At 50.1% G+C, this 19,761-nt stretch overlaps 1 protein-coding gene across 2 annotated transcripts; it reads left to right on the top strand.

Annotated features, from left to right (window-relative positions):
- The first annotated feature begins 703 nt into the window (after positions 1-703).
- TBXA2R (thromboxane A2 receptor) lies at positions 704-19,092 on the top strand. 2 transcript variants are annotated; one of them, XM_081895779.1, is made up of 3 exons: positions 704-1,231; positions 15,510-16,439; positions 17,483-19,092. In XM_081895779.1, exons 2-3 carry the CDS (start codon positions 15,585-15,587, stop codon positions 17,750-17,752), a joined length of 1,125 nt encoding a protein of 374 aa, XP_081751905.1. In that variant the 5' UTR covers positions 704-1,231; positions 15,510-15,584; the 3' UTR covers positions 17,753-19,092. The 2 variants fall into 2 exon arrangements, with proteins under 2 accessions (XP_081751905.1, XP_081751906.1); XM_081895780.1 differs by lacking the exon at positions 704-1,231 and adding an exon at positions 13,159-13,679.
- The last annotated feature ends 669 nt before the right edge of the window (positions 19,093-19,761 follow it).

Raw genomic sequence — 19,761 nt, 5'->3', positions numbered from 1 at the left:
TTCTGGAATCGCAGGAAGCCGGTCAGTCTGCCAATCATTTCCCTTCCTCCCGAAAGGAGAGTTAAACTTTATAAGTCCTTGCAACCATGGGGTCTAGAAACTTGAAATATGAATACTTTTAGGCATTTTCTTTTGCAGCCATGAGGTCTAGAAACTTGATATATGAATACTTTTAGGCATTTTCTTTTGCAGCCATGAGGTCTAGAAACTTGATATATGAATACTTTTAGGCATTTTCTCTTGCAACCATGAGGTCTAGAAACTTGAAATATGAATGCTTTTAGGCATTTTCTCTTGCAACCATGAGGTCTAGAAACTTGATATATGAATACTTTTAGGCATTTTCTTTTGCAGCCATGAGGTCTAGAAACTTGATATATGAATACTTTTAGGCATTTTCTTTTGCAGCCATGAGGTCTAGAAACTTGATATATGAATACTTTAAAGCATTTTCTCTTGCAACCATGAGGTCTGGAAACTTGATATATGAATACTTTTAGGCATTTTCACTTCAACCATGAGCTCTGGAAACTTGATATTTAGGCATTTTCTCTTGCAGCCATGAGGTCTAGAAACTTGATATACGAATGCTTTTAGGCATTTTCTCTTGCAACCATGAGGTCTAGAAACCTGATATATGAATACTTTTAGGCATTTTTCTCTTGCAACCATGAGATCTAGAAACTTGATATACGAATACTTTTAGGCATTTTCTCTTGCAACCATGAGGTCTAGAAACTTGATATACAAATGCTTTTAGGCATTTTCTCTTGCAGCCATGAGGTCTAGAAACTTGATATTTAGGCATTTTCTCTTGCAGCCATGAGGTCTAGAAACTAGACATGCAGGGATTAATAGAATGAATTAACAGAAAACAGATTAATAGAAAATAAAAAGCTGTCATGAGGTCTAGAAACTTGATATCCCTCCCAAAGGCCTCTTCCCAAAAAGCCAGCGGTCCAAAGAAGTTCTCCCGTTTTCCCTCCAGGGGGAAAACTCCTCCAAGTCTCCTCCTTTATCTCTCTCTCTCTCTCTGCAATCTTTTCCCTGAAAAGGGATGAACCGTCCAGCCTCCTCTCTCTTGGTCCCTCCCTTTTCCCTACCCAGTTCTCAAAAAAAAGCGATTTTTCTCAGATGCTTCAGAGAGACGAATTGGGGCAAAGGGACCAGTCTCCCAAGACTGCCTCCCAAGAATTAGCGCTCAACTTCTGGGAACTTAGACTGGAAAAGGGTATGTAGCCAAAACCATTGTTTTAAGGGTGATGGTGATGGTTATTATACTGGTTTTTATGCTGGTGATGGTGGGTCTTTTGCAAGCCTGATGGTTTTTTTTTTTTTTTTAGCAAAGGCTTGTTGGAGCCGGGGGAGAAAAAGCGGTTTTATTTCAAGGCGCAAAGGGGAAGCGAGGCTCCGGGAGAGATAAGGGAAGAGGGAAGAGGGAGGGATGGGGAGAAGGGACTGGAGGGGAGAGGGAGGTGGGCAGTGGAAGAGGGGAGGGGTGGGGAGGGGAGGAAAGGAAAGGAAAGGAAAGGAAGGAGGGAGAGAGAGAGAGAGAATGAAAGAAGAAAGAAAGAAAGAAAGAAAGAAAGAAAGAAAGAAAGAAAGAAAGAAAGGAAGGAAGGAAGGAAGGAAGGAAGGAAGGAAGGAGAGAGATGGGTATTGAAGAGGAAAGGGGATGGGGGAGATGGGGGAGGGAAAGAAGAAAAGGAAGGAAGGAAGGAAGGAGAGAGAGAGAGAGAGAGAGAGAGAGAGAGAGAGAGAAAGGAAGGAAGGTATTGAAGAGGAAAGGGGGAGGGAAGGAGGAAAAGGAAGGAAGGAGGGAGAGAGAGAGAGAGAGAGAAAGAAAGAAAGAAAGAAAAAGAAAGAAAGAAAGAAAGAAAGAAAGAAAGAAAGAAAGAAAGAAAGAAAGGTATTGAAGAGGAAAGGGGGGAGGGAAGGAAGAAAAGGAAGGAAGGAGAGAGAGAGAGAGAGAGAGAGAGAGAGAGAGAGAGAGAGAGAGAGAGAGGTGTATTGAAAAGGAAAGGGGAGAAGGGGAGGTGGAGGGAAGGAAGAAAAGAAAGAAATGAAGGAAGGGAAGAGGAAGGAAGGAAGGAAGGAAGGAAGGAAGGAAGGAAGGAAGGAAGGAAGGAAGGAAGGAAGGAAGGAAGGCAACATGTTCTCACCCAGAACCCCTCATTTCGCCTTCTTAGGCTCTGAAAGTTGACTTGGGCAAGGGAGAGATGCACTCTGCACACGGTCAGAGGCACTAGGTGCCTCAAATGCTCTAGCGGAGAGGCAGGACAAAGACGGAGTAAGATGAAAGAATGGAGAGCTGCACACAATCTCCTGTCATTCAAGATACATTGTTTTTTGGGGGGGCATTTGATGTGTGTCCCCACTTAATTTGATCCCTGCGTACTCCCTGTCCGTCGCTGCCTCCTGAAGGAGTGTGTTCCTCATTTTACCAATCCTTTAAAATTTACATTTGTATATATTATTTATCATTTTTGGCTTTAAAACAATCATATAAACGCCAGAATTTAAATGATTGAATTTAATACATTAGACTTCCCTTCTCCTCTCTGCCCTTGTATGGCTCATTTTGTTTTCCTTTTTGCATATTTTAATTAATCGCCTTTTCCCCCCTTTCCTGATTCCAGTTATACATTAATTCTTTGGTTTATTCTAACCCTGCTAACGTCTAAAGTTGTTGGCAATCATTTTTCAAACATGCTACAAATTTCCCCACGGTTCTTCTTTTTTTTTTAAAAAAAGAATTATTTATTCCTGATCTGGTTTAATTCTACCTTTTCTTTTATCCCTCCCGAATCTTTCAACACTGGGCTTCCTTGAATGTTTGCAATGAGTTCTGGCATTACGCTGAGAGTTGTCAATCTGGAACGTGTCGCCATTATGGGCAGTAATGATGGACAGCTGTCAGACGCCATCCATGTCTCTCTGAGCTGCTTTCTAATCTCGAATGATAAGGCTATCAATTCGCGCCAGTCACGATGGTTCTATATTGCCTTCAGTCTCTGATAAAGCATTCTTGTAAAAAAAAAAAAGTATTTTTCTCAGCCTTGGCAAAGAACAATTATACACTCTCTGGTTTTGTTTTTTCCCCAATTCCAGGAGAGATACATTTCATCAAATCAAATTGACTTCTCCCCCTTTCTGCAGTTACCTATATTGTTAACACTTATCGCTGCACCCCTAATTTTAATCTCCTTATATATATTATTATTTTATACTCCCTTCAAATAATAATAATAATTTATTATTTGTACCCCGCCCATCTGGCTGGGTTTCCCCAGCCACTCTGGGCAGCTTCCATAGAAACCAAAAATACACTAAAATATCAAACATTAAAAACTTCCCTGAATAGGGCTGCCTTAAGATGTCTTCTAAAAGTCTGGTAGTTGTTGTTCTCTTTGACATCTGGTGGGAGGGTGTTCCACAGAGCGGGCGCCACCACCGAGAAGGCCCTCTGCCTGGTTCCCTGTAACTTGGCTTCTTGCAGTGACGGAACCGCCAAAAGGCCCTCGGCGCTGGACCTCATGTCCGGGCTGAACGATGGGGGAGGAGACGCTCCTTCAGGTCTACTGGGCCATTTAGGGCTTTCAAGGTCAGCACCAACACATTGAATTGTGCTCTGAAACATCCTGGGAGCCAATGTAGGTCTTTCAGGACCAGTGTTATGTGGTCTTGGCGGCCGCTCCCAGTCCCCAGTCTGGCTGCCTCATTCTGGATTAATTGCAGTTTCCGGGTCACCTTCTAAGGTAGCCCCACGGAGAGCGCATGGCAGTAGTCCAAGCGGGAGATAACCAGAGCATGCACCACTCTGGCCAGACAGACAGCGAGCAGGGAGGGTCTCCCAGATGGAGCTGGTAAACAGCTGCCCTGGACACAGAACTGACCTGCACCTCCATGGACGGCTGTGAGTCCAGAATGACCCCCAGGCTGCACACCTGGGCCTTCAGGGCACAGTGACCCTATTCAGGACCAGGGAGTCCCCCACACCCACCCACCCCCTGTCCCCCGAAAACAGCCTTTAACTGCTCGGTCTTAAGTCAGTCCAGTTTAAGGTATGTTTTTTTTTTTACAACGGTTCCGAAATTCCCCCCATTCAGTATTTAAAAAGTCCGCCATCTCGATTTCTTGTTCTTCCGGCAAGTTTCTTCTCGTTTGTGAATATTCCGTTAGTTTTAATTGCCAGTCTTCTTCAGTTGGAAATGGCTCTTTTTTCCATTTCTGGGAGTATATCGTTCTGGCGGCAGAGAAAAACAGTTTCTCCTGATATTGAGGTAGCTCTGAGTCCAGTATTCCTAACAGGAGTACTTCTGCTTTCTTAACAATAATAAATAAACTCAGGAGACAAAGAAACAAATGGATAAACGCGAGGAACAAGCACGAATGAATCTTCATTTGCATCAGCCACCGGCCGCAGCAACAAAACAACAGTACGATATATAAAGAATGGAAATAAAAAGTCAATTATATACAATACATTTTAGGGTTTTGAATAGTGGATCTTATTCTGATTGCCGCAGCTAAAAACCTTGCCACCTTCACCGTCACCTGCTCATCTGGATCTGCCAAGAAAAAACGACACTTACTTACTTTCTTCTTTCCTTCTTTCCTTCCTTCCTTCCTTCCTTCCTTCCATTCCTCTCTCTCTCTCTCTCTCTCTCTCCCTCCCTCCCTCCCTCAGTTTCTTTTTCCTTCCTTCCTTCCTTCCTTCCTTCCTTCCTTCCTTCCTTCCTTCCTTCCTTCCCTCCCTCTGTTTCTTTTTCCTTCCTTCCTTCCTTCCTTCCTTCCTTCCTTCCTTCCTTCCTTCCTTCTCAGTTTCTTTTTCCTTCCTTCCTTCCTTCTCTCTCAGTTTCTTTTTCCTTCCTTCCTTCCTTCCTTCCTTCCTTCCTTCCTTCCTTCCTTCCTTCCTTCCTTCCTTCCTTCCTCTCTCTCTCTCTTCTCCATCTCCCTCTTTCTTTCTTTCTTTCTTTCTTTCTTTCTTTCTTTCTTTCTTTCTTTCTTTCTTTCTTTCTTTCTTTTCCATATCTCTCTTTCTCTCTTTTCCATCTCTCTCTCTCTCCTCCATCTCTCCCTCCCTCCCTCTTTCTTTCTTTCTTTCTTTGGCTGGGCGACCCAGGATGGACGATAAAAGAGGGGTGATAATCTCATTCCTCAAGTCTTTATCAAGAGGGCAAGTCAGAAGGGCATGTGCCACCGATTCGGGACGGCCGTCTCCACAGGGACGTTTTTCGTGTTGGAATCGTCCCTCAAGTCCATCTGAGGGCAAGACATTCAATCTTGCGAGAGTCAAAAAGCGTCTATACTTTAGAGCAAGCAAGCGAATCTGAGCTTCTCATTCCCTGCATCCCCAGATCTCTGCTCTCTTTCAGGATTCGAAACACGCTTTTCCTCTTCCCTCCTCCTCTTCCCTTCCTTTCCCCTCTGCAATATGGACGGTCAGGAAAAAAAAACCAAACACCGTCCATATGAAACCCTATCCCCCCACTGCGCCGAAATGAATCTCTCTTGTGTGTCAGCTCGGCTTTCGAGTCTCCAAATATTTGGACGCTCCTTTCAACCGTCACTTAGCCTGGATCTAAACATTTCAGTTCTTTTTGGCACCCATAAATCTCCCTCCCATCTTCAAGAGCTTAGGCGGAGCGTTCTTGAGAGGGTGCCGTACAGCTCTGGAATACACGTGGTGCCTGGAGGTTCAAAAGTAGCCAGGGGCTAAAAAAACACACAAAACCGGTCGATTCCCAGGGTCTGGGCGCAGAGAAAGGACGGCAGGATCTGTCCCTAGTTTCCCGCGTGTCCACAAAGAACGCCGTGAACCCAGATTGCCGAATCAATCACCGTCATATTTTCAAAACATGCCATGGCCAACTACGAAAGAGAGAAAGGGAAAACGCCAACAATCTTGCAAACGACATCAGTCCTGGGAGATTGCATGAAACAGAAAATAAAAAGTTAGGATCGTTGCCGTGATGAAATCCTAGCCCTCCTCTGAGCAAACATTATTTATTGCTCTGACATGAAGCCCCTCCGTGCCAGTTACAGGGAGGGATTTGGGCCGGTCACCCGGATTTTAAGATGCAGCAAAGTTATCTGACCCTCCGAAACAGGCGTGGAAGGAGAGACTTGATGCAATTCGTGGCGAAACATGAGATAAGGAGATTCTTGCTGAACTGGGCCAGTGTGTAACTTCCAACATTTATCCGATTAAAATAGGCACAACCTATTCAGTAATAGGGACGCGGGTGGTGCTGTGGGTTAAACCACAGAGCCTAGGACTTGCCGATCAGAAGGTTGGCGGTTCAAATCCCCGCAATGACGGGGTGAGCTCCTGTTGCTCGGTCCCTGCTCCTGTCCACCTAGCAGTTCGAAAGCACGTCAAAGTGCAAGTAGATAAATAGGTACCGCTCCGATGGGAAGGTAAACGGCGTTTCTGTGCGCTGCTCTGGTTCGCCAGAAGCGGCTTAGTCCTGCTGGCCACATGACCCGGAAGCTGAACGCCGGCTCCCTCGGCCAGTAAAGCGAGATGAGCGCCGCAACCCGAGAGTCGGCCACGACTGGACCTAATGGTCAGGGGTCCCTTTACCTTTACCTTTAAGGAACAGCAGAACATTTTGGGTACCGAAATAAATAGGTACCACTGTGGCCGGAAGGTAAACAGTGTTTCTGTGTGCTCTGGTTTCCGCCCTGCGCCACAAGCGGTTTAGTCCCGCTGGCAACATGACCCGGAAGCTGTACGCCGGCTCCCTCGGCCAATACAGCAAGATGAGCACCGCAACACCAGAGTCGCCTTTGACTGGACTTAACCGTCCAGGGATCCTTTACCTTTTTACCTTTTACATTTGTTTCTGAGGAAGGAGGGCGAAGGGAAGGGGGCAGATTCAGAGTGGGTGCAAATCGCAAAGGGCACTGAGGCTGCTCTCAGTGTGGATCAGGAGTAAAGGTAAAGGGACTCCTGACCATTAGGTCCAGTCGTGGCTGACACTGAGGTTGCGGCGCTCATCTCGCTTTATTGGCCGAGGGAGCCGGCATACAGCTTCCGGGTCATGTGGCCAGCAGGACTAAGCCGCTTCTGGCGAACCAGAGCAGCGCACGGAAACGCCGTTTACCTTCCCACCGGAGCAGTACCTATTTATCCACTTGCACTTTGACGTGCTTTTAAACTGCTAGGTTGGCAGGAGCAGGGACCAAGCAACGAGAGCTCACCCCCTTGCGGGGATTCGAACCGCGCAGTGTCTGTGGGACCACGCTTTGCAGAGTTATCTCTCCTTCCCAGAGCTTTTCCCTTGTATGGCTTGATAACCGGAGACCCGCTATCATCTTCCTGCAGCTTGCTGACATTCTTTTCTAATGACCCAGGGGTCGTGACCCGAGTTGTTCCCAGGATCTGGGAAAGGGGCGAGGAGCCGTCATCCTCTTCCACCCGGTGCACAATCCATTTCTGGAATCTGCAATGTGCCAAGACGGGCTGGTGGCTTATGGGGCGTTGGTAGGGGATTTAGATAAAATGCCACGGGTGGGGTTTTTTGTCTGCTAAAGGCCGTCAGCCGGGAATGCGCCATGGAGCCTCCATGGAGCCTAATGAGGGTGAAAGAGGAGAGCGCAAAATATGGTTTGAAGCTCAACATCAAAAAAACGAAGATCATGGCCACTGGTCCCATCACCTCCTGGCAAATAGAAGGGGAAGAAATAGAGGCAGTGAGAGATTTCACTTTCTTGGGCTCCGTGATCACTGCAGATGGTGACAGCAGCCACGGAATTAAAAGACGCCTGCTTCTTGGGAGAAAAGTGATGACAAACCCAGATTGCATCTTAAAAAGCAGAAACATCACCTTGCTGACAAAGGTCCGTATAGTTCAAGCTCTGGTTTTCCCAGTAGTGATGTATGGAAGTGAGAGTTGGACAACAAAGAAGGCTGATGGCCGAAGAATGCATGCTTTTGAATTCTGGTGCTGGAGGAGACTCTTGAGAGTCCCATGGACTGCAAGAAGATCAAACCTCTCCATTCAGAAGGAAATCAGCCCTGAGTGCTCACTGGAAGGACAGATCCTGAAGCTGAGGCTCCAAGACTTTGGCCACCTCATGAGAAGAGAAGACTCTCTGGAAAAGACCCTGATGTTGGGAAAGATGGAGGGCACAAGGAGAAGGGGGCGACGGAGGACGAGATGGTGGGACAGTCTTCTCGAAGCTACCAGCATGACTTTGACTAAACTGCGGGAGGCAGTGGAAGACAGGAGAGCCTGGTGTGCTCTGGTCCAAGGGGTCATGAAGAGGCCGACACGACTAAACATCTAAAGAACAAGAAAAGGACTCCTGGATGGTTAAGTCCAGTAATAATATTAAGTAATATTAAGGCCATGGAGACGATGCACAGAAAGGAAGGCAGTGACCATTGACACTGAGGAGGGTGGAAGGGCGAAATGTGCAGCCTGTTTTTTGCCTCTCAGGTCCGTTCCCAGGCCAGCTCCTCTGTGTTGGCATTTGCAAGGCAAAACAAAACAGCAAATTCCTTCCCTCCAGCGACTCCCGTCCGAGGCTTTCCGAGCTGAGGGGTTTATTTTTAATTTCTGCTAATGGCAGGGTGAGGCCGGCAGTCGTGGATGGGAAAGGAGGAAAGCTGGAAGCAGTTTTTGGACCCATTTCTTGGGGACTTTCAGAGGACTCGCAGAGGGCCAAGGGGACATTCCTTCGGCTTGAGTGTGCCTGGGGGTGTCGGGACGGAGATAAATTGATAAATTTGCTCCGCCTTGCCAACAAGAAGATCTAGTTGGGAGACAGAAGCGGCAAGTCAAAAATGGAGCGATGAATGAAGAAGCCGAAGCAAAACCCGGGAATGAATGGGGTTTCAGTTAGCAGGCACCAGCCATCAATTCCCATTAAAGGCAGCTATACGCATTCAGCGCCTTTTGCCGAAAGATTGGAAGCTGTTAGCCCGGCGGCCACATCCCCTCCAACGTTTCTCCCCTGAAAATGGGGACGTCCTATTACATCCCCTCCAACGTTTCTCCCCTGAAAATAGGGACGTCCTCTTCCATCCCCTCCAACGTTTCTCCCCTGAAAATGGGGACGTCCTATTCCATCCCCTCCAACGTTTCTCCCCTGAAAATAGGGACGTCCTCTTCCATCCCCTCCAACGTTTCTCCCCTGAAAATAGGGACGTCCTATTCCATCCCCTCCAACGTTTCTCCCAGGAAAATAGGGACGTCCTATTCCATCCCCTCCAACGTTTCTCCCAGGAAAATAGGGACGTCCTATTCCATCCCCTCCAACGTTTCTCCCAGGAAAATAGGGACGTCCTATTCCATCCCCTCCAACATTTCTCCCATGAAAATAGGGACGTCTTATTCCATCCCCTCCAACGTTTCTCCCCTGAAAATAGGGACGTCCCAAGGAAAAGCGGGACATTCAGGGATCAAATTGGAAACTGGAACTGCTTCTGTAAATCGTGGACTGTCCTTGGAAAACAGGGTCCCATTTTAGGACACTACAGTGTGTGGAATGTTTTGTATCTCAAGTTGGGGTTTTGAGAGCCATAAAAAGGGCCCATTATGGTGCTGGAGGAGACTCTTGAGAGTCCCATGGACTGCAAGAAGATCCAACCTCTCCATTCTGAAGGAAATCAGCCCTGAGTGCTCACTGGAAGGACAGATCCTGAAGCTGAGGCTCGAAGACTTTGGCCACCTCAGGAGAAGAGAAGACTCACTGGAAAAGACCCTGATGTTGGGAAAGATGGAGGGCGCAAGGAGAAGGGGACGACGGAGGACGAGGTGGTGGGACACTGTTCTCGAAGCTACCAGCATGAGTTTGACCAAACTGCGGGAGGCAGTGAAAGACAGGAGGGCCTGGCGTGCTCTGGTCCAGGGGGTGACGAAGAGGCGGACATGACTAAACAACAACAAAAAAAGGGCGCTGGAGCAGGCTTTCCTGGGAAGTTGGCAACCTAGCCAGCTTCTGAGTTTTCTTGGCTGCTGGATGATTTCTGCATGCCTTTTCTGTTGAGCTGGAGACCTTCCCCCAGGCGTGTTCCTACAAGCCCCAAAGACAGGAATTTAGGTTGTGTCCTCCTCAGTTTCTTCCGGACTTCATTCGTATATCCACCCACCCCAAAAGCTACTTTTTGGTTGGACGAGGGATGAATTGGCGCTGTCATAAATTGCCCAGGACACGATCCTCTGCAGAAATCGATTCCTGCGTGGAGCAATTGGGTATGTTTAGATGCAATGGCTGCTTTCTGATATCTGGAAGGGAACAGGGCAAATTTATTTATTCTCTCTTTTCTCCGGGGGGATGGTGGAAGGAAATCAGGCCCATTCATCCGAATGGGTCTACTCTAAGTAGGACGATGCAGTGCACAGGGCGAAGGGCAGCAGTACAGTGGCAAAGCGTCGGCTTTGCAGCTCGGAGGTGCTGGGTTCGATTCCTGCCCCCTCCAGGTAAGGCTTGGGTCTGAAACATTGTCCAGCTGCTGTCCATCAGTGCGGGTGCTATAAGAAAAAAATGCTCCTTTTCCTTTATGGGTGTTCCAGAGCCCGTCTAGAGTCCTTAAGTGGGTTCCCTATCGGTAGGAGAAAATAACAGGCCAAGCAGACAACACAAAAGGAAAGAGGAATGAGGAGGGAAGAGGAAACCGAGCGAGCTCAGGCTCCCAAACTCTTTCGCTTGTAGTTTCTACAATCTCCAGATGTAATATCTGGTTGTGCAATGTGAGAAATGTGAGGCTGGACCATCTTTCTGACGAGTTATTTATGAAATAGAGGACATCTTTGCATGGTCTTGTTATAAGAAAAAAAACTGCTCCTTTTCCCTTATGGGGTATCTAAGAGCCCATGATTATGATTTATGTGTGAAGATAATTGTTAAAAGTAAATAATAATAATAATAATAGGACAATATGAAACAGACATGGGTTCCCCAAATTATTCTGGGAGTTGCAGTTTGCCGGGGGGGGGGGCTGAGAGGTACTAGGAGGCCCCCTCTAATTTTCCGGACTGAGCCGCAATTTTATTTATTTTCTACATCTCTGTTTCCTTCCTTTCCTCCAAGCAGCTTGAGGGGGCAATCATTATTCACTCCCCATTTTAATCCCCTGTGAGGCAGGCTAGGCTGAGTGACCGGCTCACCCAGCGAGCTCGCGTGGGGGGTGGAATTCGAACTTGGGTCTCTCCGCAGGTCCTGGCCCCGAGACTCTAACCACTGCACGGCACTGCCTCTCAGCATTCTCGGCAAAGAGGGACAGGGTTGTTCGACCGCCCTGGGTCGTTCCAGCCTTCCCCATGGGCGTTAAGAAACCTCTTGGTGGTTTCTGGCGTTCCTCGCTTTTCCCAGCTGCCAGCCAGATGTGACATTTTCCCCAGCGAAAAAGGCAAAGCCCTCTTTTCCAGACTGTTTTCGGCCGGGGCGTCCCAGGAAGGCCGCCAGGGACGGGGATTGATGGGGTGTGCGTCGGTTCTCCCCCTCGAGCCAGATTTCTCCCCCTCCGTGACTTATTAGCTGCTGTCTAAACCTCTGGAGATTTGCGCGATCATCTCTCTTGGCCCGTGGCCTCGTTCCTTTTCTAGCTTTCCAGACCAAGTGCTCCCTTGCAAGGAAGACGCTACGAAGGGCTTTGAGTCATTTCAAAATGATTTCGGAATTTCAGTTTGCAGATGTGCTTCCTTCCTTTCCTTCCTTTCCTTTCCTTTCCCTTCCCTCCCTTCCTTCCTTCCTTCCTTCCTTCCTTCCTTCCTTCCTTCCTTCCTTCCTTCCTTCCTTCCTTCCTTCCCTCCTCAATGCCCATCTCCCTCTCTCCTTCCTTCCTTCCTTTCCTCCTCAATGCCCATCTCCCTCTCTCCTTCCTTCCTTCCTTCCTTCCTTCCTTTCCTCCTCAATGCCCATCTCCCTCTCTCCTTCCTTCCTTTCTTTCCTCCTCAATGCCCATCTCTCTCTCTCTCTCTCTCTCTCTCTCTCTCTCTCTCTCTCTCTCTCTCCTTCCTTCCTTCCTTCCTTCCTTCCTTCCTTCCTTCCTTCCTTCCTTCCTTCCTTCCTTCCTTCCTTCCTTCCTTCCCTCCTTCCTTCCTTTCCTCCTCAATGCCCTTCTCTCTCTCTCTCTCTCTCTCTCTCTCTCTCTCTCTCTCTCTCTCTCTCTCCTTCCTTCCTTCCTTCCTTCCTTCCTTCCTTCCTTCCTTCCTTCCCTTCCCATCCCAGGTCCCCCCAGCCACTCCGGGTGGCTTCCAGCAAAACAGGGCTGCCTTTAAATGTCATCTAAAATTTTGGTAGTTGTTTTTCTCTTTGACGTCTGGTGGGAGGGCGTTCCACAGGGCGGGCGCCACCACCGAGAAGGCCCTCTGCCTGGTTCCCTGTAACCTGGCTTCTCGCAGCGAGGGAACCGCCAGAAGGCCCTCGGAGCTGGACCTCCGTGTCTGGGTAGAATGATGGGGGTGGAGACGCTCCTTCAGATATACTGGACCGAGGCCATTTAGGGCTTTAAAGGTCAGCACCAACACTTTGAATTGTGCTCAGAAACGTCCCGGGAGCCAATGCGGATCTCTCAGAACTGGTGTTATATGGTCTCGGCGGCCGCTCCCAGTCCCCAGTCCCCAGTCTAGCTGCCGCATTCTGGATTAGTTGTAGTTTCCAGGTCACCTTCAAAGGTAGCCCCACGTAGAGCACATTGCAGTAGTCTAAGCGGGAGATAACCAGAGCATGCACCACTCTGGCCGGACAGTCTGCGGGCAGGGAGGGTCTCATCCTGCGGACCAGACGGAGCTGCCCTGGACACAGAACTGACCTGCACCTCCATGGACAGCTGTGAGTCCAAAATGACTCCCAGGCTGCGCACCTGGTCCTTCAGGGGCAAAGTTACCCCATTCAGGACCAGGGAGTCCCCCACACCTGCCCGCCCCCTGTGCCCCCAAAACAGTACTTCTTATTTACGTGTTTGCCTTGTACATTTGTGAACATTTATTTTATATATATAAGACCTTAGAATTCCTGTAACAGTAGACAAAACTGTGCTAGATGCTCAGACTGTACAAGGCAGCTTCTGACGCCAATACGTTCCTTTTCTGGCGGTCTTTCCATTCCGTCTTTCTTCATGTACTGAAAAAGCACCTGCCCCCCCCAATAAAATTCTGGGAACTGTAGTTTCTGCTGGGAGTTGTAGCGCCTTGAAAGTACAGTTCCTAGATTCTCTGGGATTCAAGTGGGTGGCATGGATGGCGTCAGTGGCCAGCTATGAGATGGGGCCGCTCAGCTTCTGTTTCCTGACCCCCTGCTCCCAGCGGGACGCTCCCTACTTAAATAAATTTGTGCTTCTAAGGGCGGGCCGTCCCAGCTGGTTGCCCCCGGCCCCAAAGCCTTGGCTGGCTTCTCCTGATCTTGCGTCAGTTCCTGGAAGCAATAGGAATTCCTACTTTATTACAGCCTTGATTTACGGTCCGAGGGAAAGCAGTTGCGATGTTTGTCTGATCTGCGGGGTCAAATGTCTGCGGGGCAATCTCACACATGCCGAGGGCAGATCCAGGCCCCTCGGGGAGATTCCCAGAATCGGAGGAAGCAAATGCTCTGATCTCGCAAGCGCTCCGATCCTAAGCTGTAGGCAGAAGCGCAGGATGGGTGCGATGCAGCGGCGGGGAAAAGCCGAATGCAATTCTAGGCTGCATCAACAGAAGTCTAGTGTCTAGATTTAAGTTGTAAAAGTAAAGGGACCCCTGAATGTTAGGTCCAGTTGTGGCCGACTCTGGGGTTGTGGCACTCATCTCGCTTTACTGGCCGAGGGAGCCGGCGTACAGCTTCCGGGTCATGTGGCCAGCAGGACTAAGCCGCTTCTGGCGAACCAGAGCATTGCAAGGAAACGCCGTTTACCTTCCCGCCGGAGTGGTACCTATTTATCTACTTGCACTTTGACGTGCTTTTGAACTGCTAGGTGGGCAGGAGCAGGGACCGAGCAACGGGAGCTCACCCCGTCATTGCGGGGATTCGAACCGCCGACCTTCTGATCAGCAAGTCCTAGGCTCTGTGGTTTAACCCACAGCGCCTCCCACATCCCTGATTCAAGTCATAGTCTGCCTCGGTCAGACCACGCCTGGAATACTGTGTCCAGTTCTGGGCGCCTCAGTTTAAGATGGATGTTGACAGAGGAGGGCGACCGAGACGATCAAGGGTCTGGAAACCGAGCCTGATGAGGAATAGTTGAAGGATCGATGTTTGGGGAGGGATGGGGAGAAGATCTGGGAAAAACTCGTCCATCACCGATGTCTTCGGATAACTTGGGGGCCTCCGACCGCTGAAAAGCTGGATACAAGTAATTTTAAACAATGCAGAGAACAGGAGATTATCCTAACTTTCCACAAATGGTTTAGCTCAAGTTTCTGAGCCGAAGCCAATGGCAGTCTGGCTGGGGTCCCAATTCTCGTTGACTAGACATCAAGAGGAGCTTTTGGGGCGGCAAGAGCTCTTTGACAGCGGGACTAAGTCCCTCAGAAGGTGGAGCATTCTCCTTCCTTGGAGGTTATATATATATATATATGTTGTTGTTGTTGTTTAGTCGTTTAGTCATGTCCGCCTCTTCGTGACCCCCTGGACCTGAGCACGCCAGGCCCTCCTGTCTTCCACTGCCTCCCGCAGTTTGGTCAAACTCATGCTGGTAGCTTCGAGAACACTGTCCCACCATCCCGTCCTCTGTCGTCCCCTTCTCCTTGCGCCCTCCATCTTTCCCAACATCAGGGTCTTTTCCAGGGAGTCTTCTCTTCTCATGAGGTGGACAAAATACTGGAGCCTCAGCTTCAGGATCTGTCCTTCCAGTGAGCACTGATTTCCTTAAGAGTGGAGAGGTTTGATCTTCTTGCAGTCCATGGGACTCTCAAGAGTCTCCTCCAGCACTAGAATTCAAAAGCATCCATTCTTCGGCGATCAGCCTTCTTTATGGTCCAGCTCTCACTTCCATACATCACTAACATACACACACACACACACACACGTTCCAACAATCATTTAACATAACTTCTTATCTTATACAATATTTTAGAATTCCATCCACAACCTCTGAAGATTCTCCATTCTTTATCACTTGCCCTGCATTTCTTAATTTCTCTATTACTTTTCATTGTCCTTAACTAATCATTCTTTTCAAAGCCTTACTTGCAATATTTCACATTAACTCCTCCTTCTTGCAGTCCTGCTAGCATAATCTGTTTGTCCCAATTGCTTTTCAAATGGTTTAAATATTTACAGTGGTACCTCGGGTTACATACGCTTCAGGTTACAGACTCCGCTAACCCAGAAATAGTGCTTCAGGTGAAGAACTTTGCTTCAGGATAAGAACAGAAATCGCGCTCCGGTAGCACGGCAGCAGCAGGAGGCCCCATTAGCTAAAGTGGTGCTTCGGGTTCAGAACAGTTTCAGGTTAAGAACGGACCTCTGGAATGAATTAAGTACTTAACCCGAGGTACCACTGTAAAGATTGATTGATTGATTGATAAACAGGTTGTTCAGATGAGACCTGACCCTTTCCCTCTCTCTCTGCTCAGAGCCAGCACCCAACGACCGAGACTGACCCCAACGCACCGCGCAATGGGCGCCACGAGACCATCGGCCGCCTCCTCATGCCCAAGAGGACCCGTCAGCGAGTCTCCTTCCCCAGGACCACGCTGAGCGCCGGGGCGATGGCCAACTCCACCCAGAACCGCTCCCTCGGCTCCTGCTTCCGGGGGGCCAATGGCACAGAGGCGTACCGCGGCGACGCGGCCGCCTCGCCGTGGTTTTCCACCGTCTTCGGCCTCATCGGCCTCTCCTCCAACCTCTTCGCTTTCTGCGTGTTGGTCAACTCCTCCCGGAAGATGCACAGCCGCTCGCGCTCGTCTTTCCTGGTCTTCCTATGCGGGCTGGTGGCCACCGACTTCATGGGTCTTCTTCTGACCTTCTCCATCGTGGTCCCGTACCACTTCACTCGCTTCGACTGGAGGCTGGTGGACCCCGGATGCCACCTCTGCAACTTCATGGGCCTTGTGATGGTCTTCTTCGGACTGTGCCCCTTGCTCCTCGGTGCCACTATGGCCGGAGAACGTTTCCTGGGCATCAACCGACCCTTCTCCCGCTCCACCAAGATGACCAAACGGCGGGCATGGACGTTGGTGGGGCTGGTGTGGGCCGGGGGCTTTGTCCTCGGCCTTCTGCCCCTCTTCGGCCTGGGTGACTACACCTTGCAGTACCCCAACTCTTGGTGCTTCCTGACGCTGCTCCACGACCCCAGGAACGTGGTCTTCTGCCTGATCTTCGCTCTTCTCGGCCTCTTCTGTGTGGGCCTCTCCTTCTTGCTCAACACGGTCAGCGTGGTCACTCTCTGCCGCGTCTACCACGACTCCGAGTCCGTCCAGCGGCGGCGAGACAGCGAGGTGGAGATGATGGTCCAACTGCTAGGCATCATGGTCATCGCCAGCGTCTGCTGGCTCCCCCTGCTGGTGAGTGAGTGGGTCGGCCACAGAAAGGGAACCTAGATAGATGATAGATAGATAGATAGATAGATAGATAGATGGATAGATAGATGACAGATGATAGATATAGATAGGTGATAGATAGATAGATAGATAGATAGATAGATAGATAGATAGATAGATGATAGATGATAGATAGATGATAGATAGATGATAGATAGATAGATAGATAGATAGATAGATGATAGATGATAGATAGATAGATAGATAGATAGATAGATAGATGATAGATAGATAGATAGATAGATAGATAGATAGATAGATAGATGATAGATAGATAGATAGATATAGATAATTTATTACAGTTTTGTTGTTGTTGTTTAGTCGTGTCCGCCTCTTCGTCCGCCTGGACCAGAGCACGCCAGGCCCTCCTGTCTTCCACTGCCTCCCGCAGTTTAGTCAAATTCATTTTGGTCTCTTCGAGAACACTGCCCAACCATCTCGTCCTCTGCCACCCCCTTCTCCAGCCCCCAAGCGAAATAAAATCCATCATTTTGAGAGCATTGTTGAAACTTTGCCTGGTTCGTACAAGTTGGGTTGCGTGTTTTTTAATGACCTGACGAAAACCTCCCAATTGCTTGAAAAAGAGACCTTCAGATTGCGTACGTGGGACGCAGGTGGCACTGTGGGTTAAACCACAGAGCCTAGGACTTGCCGATCGGAAGGTCGGCGGTTCGAATCCCCGCAATGACGGGGGTGAGCTCCTGTTGCTCGGTCCCTGCTCTGCCAACCTAGCAGTTCGAAAGCACACCAGCTCAGGTAGATAAATAGGTACCGCTCTGGCGGGAATGTAAACGGCGTTTCTGTGCGCTGCTCTGGTTCGCCAGAAGCGGCTTAGTCCTGCTGGCCACATGACCCGGAAGCTGCACGCCGGCTCCCTTAGCCTATAAAGCGAGATGAGCGCCGCAACTCCAGTCAGTCATGACTGGACCTAATGGTCAGGGGTCCCTTTACCTTTAATATACCATCTATACATCATTTTCATCATATTCTCTTTCACTGTCCTGCAGATCCTCATCGCGCAGACGGCGCTCCAGGCCCCTCGAGGCAACTTGCCGATCAACCAGATCCCCCGGGACACCGAAATCCAGCTCCTCATCTACCTTCGAGTCGCAACCTGGAACCAGATCCTGGATCCCTGGGTCTACATCCTCTTCCGACGGGCGGTGCTGCGAAGGATCTACCCCAGTTTCAAAGCCCGGCCCTCCATCGTCTCACTGTACCCGGTGCTCAACCCGTCCCTGAGGAGGAAATTCACCCAGGAATCTGTGCTCCAGTAGGACAGGGGGTCTGCGACGGTGGGAGGGGAGGGGAAAGTGGTACAGCCCCTCCCTGGCGAAGCCTGCGGTGCCCACATCTCGGAAGCATCTCAGCTCCGATGTGCGCCGCTGCGTGCTATAAACAGGGCGACGAAGGCGCTCTCAATTTTCCACCGCCCGTGCCAACTGCACCCAGGTCTGTGCCCCTTCGCAGGGCCGGGTCCCCAACCCCAAACCGGTGACCCCCTAACCTAGCATGAGCTGCGATTCCTTTATTTCCTGGGGTTCGGCTAAATGTCTCTCAGGGTTCCCAAGTTTGTGAGTCGGTTCCGAACGGTTGAAGGAGCCGGGCATGTTTTCGCCTCCTCCGGCGATGTTAATCCCTGGCTAAGGTGACCAGATTTTCCCAATGAATTAAGGAACGCTTTTCAACTTCCCACTAAACAGATGGATTTTGACAAAGGACTGATCTGTAAATCAGGGAAACGGGGACGTCTGGTAACCTTAATGTAGGCGGGTAAAAGGTAAAGGGACCCCTGACCATTAGGTCCAGTTGTGGCTGACTCTGTGGTTGCGGCGCTCATCTCGCTTTACTGGCCGAGGGAGCCAGCGTACAGCTTCCGGGTCATGTGGCCAGCAGGACTAAGCCGCTTCTGGCGAACCAGAGCAGCACACGGAAACGCCATTTACTTTCCCACCGGAGCGGTACCTATTTATCTACTTGCACTTTGACGTGCTTTCGAACTGCTAGGTTGGCAGGAGCAGGGACCGAGCAACGGGAGCTCACTCCGTTGCGGGGATTCAAACCACCAACCTTCTGATCGGCAAGCCCTAGGCACTGTGCTTTAGACCACAGCGCCACCCGCGTCCCATTAAAACTTTTGTTAATAAACCTGATTTGGAATGGGGCGGTTGAATCATTTCGATCGCAGTGGGAAGTAGAATTCATTGGGTCTTCCTCCCGTTGGTTCTGGCGCCTCCTGCTGTTGACCTCCCACATCGCACCCTCTGGGTCCCAGGGTGGTGATACACACATGCATGCCCGCTTTGCCTCATCCTGCGCCCCCCTCAACATCTGATCCTGAGCTCCAGAGCTCTCCTCCCCATGTTGTGTTGGTGGCATAAAAAATATAGCATGTTTAAAAACGGGCGTGTTGAGCCTGAACGCTCACTTAGGGACAGGACAAGTGGACGGTGCGCTTGTCTTTCCAACCGACATTTTGGGTGGTGCTTGGACGCTCTGTATCCTGCAGCCAGAATTGGGGGGTCCCTGGATCGTCGTGGGAAGAGGGAGCGACACAACTGCATGGATTTGTGCATGCGTAATTGTTGCCGTAATAAAGCCTGTGGCATCTCCTGCCTGTGGTCGTTGGTGGTGGTTGTTTTTCCGAGACGGGATGCCGGTTGGGCGCAGAGGAATGTTGGGGGGGAGGCGAAGCAGCCTAGGGGACCCCCAAGGGAAGAAGGCTCAGAGCCTGGGTGGTGTGACGACGACGAGTGCTCAGAGGGAGAAGGCTGGAAGAGGAGGTGTTGGAAACCGAAGAGGCGACAGGGCTTAGTGAGCGGGGAGAGTCTGTGCCAGAGAGCAGTCAAGAATCAGAGACGGAAGCAGAGGCTGGGAAGGAGGGGAAGCTCCTTTCAGTGGGGCCAAGCTGCTGGAGAAGAGGGCGTCTCCCCCTCATGCCTGCTCCCCTTGTCTCCCGGAACCAGGAGAGGCATGAAAACGGCGGCGGGGAGGTTGGCTGCAAACGGGCGCAGTCTCTGATTGCTTTCAACAAGCCCTGGTGGGTAGGGGGCTTGGGAAGCTCAGAGGCTCAGAGCCCGGGGATTGGTGGTGGGACGACAGCGAGTGGTCCGGGGGTGAAGACTGGGAGGGGGAGGTGTCGGAAACCAAAGAGGCAACAGGACTTAGTGAGCGGGGAAGAGTCGGTGCCAGAGAGCAGTCCAGACTCGGAGGCAGAAGCGGAAGCAGGAGAGAAGGAGGGAGGCCAAAAGGCAGAGAGGGGACTGGCTGGGGAAGAGGCAAGGGG

The sequence above is a fragment of the Podarcis melisellensis genome (assembly GCF_964234715.1).
Source record: "Podarcis melisellensis genome assembly, chromosome: 18".
NCBI classification, from domain to species: domain Eukaryota; kingdom Metazoa; phylum Chordata; class Lepidosauria; order Squamata; family Lacertidae; genus Podarcis; species Podarcis melisellensis.
The sequence above is the reverse complement of the archived record's forward strand: the minus strand, read 5'-3'. Positions and strand labels throughout refer to the sequence as shown.

Bases quoted from the DNA above. Each gene is read 5' to 3' on its own strand.
- TBXA2R (XM_081895779.1), top strand. From the start codon at position 15,585: ATGCCCAAGAGGACCCGTCAGCGAGTCTCCTTCCCCAGGACCACGCTG. The intron at 16,440-17,482 runs GTGAGTGAGTGG...ACTGTCCTGCAG, and splicing joins TCTGCTGGCTCCCCCTGCTG to ATCCTCATCGCGCAGACGGC.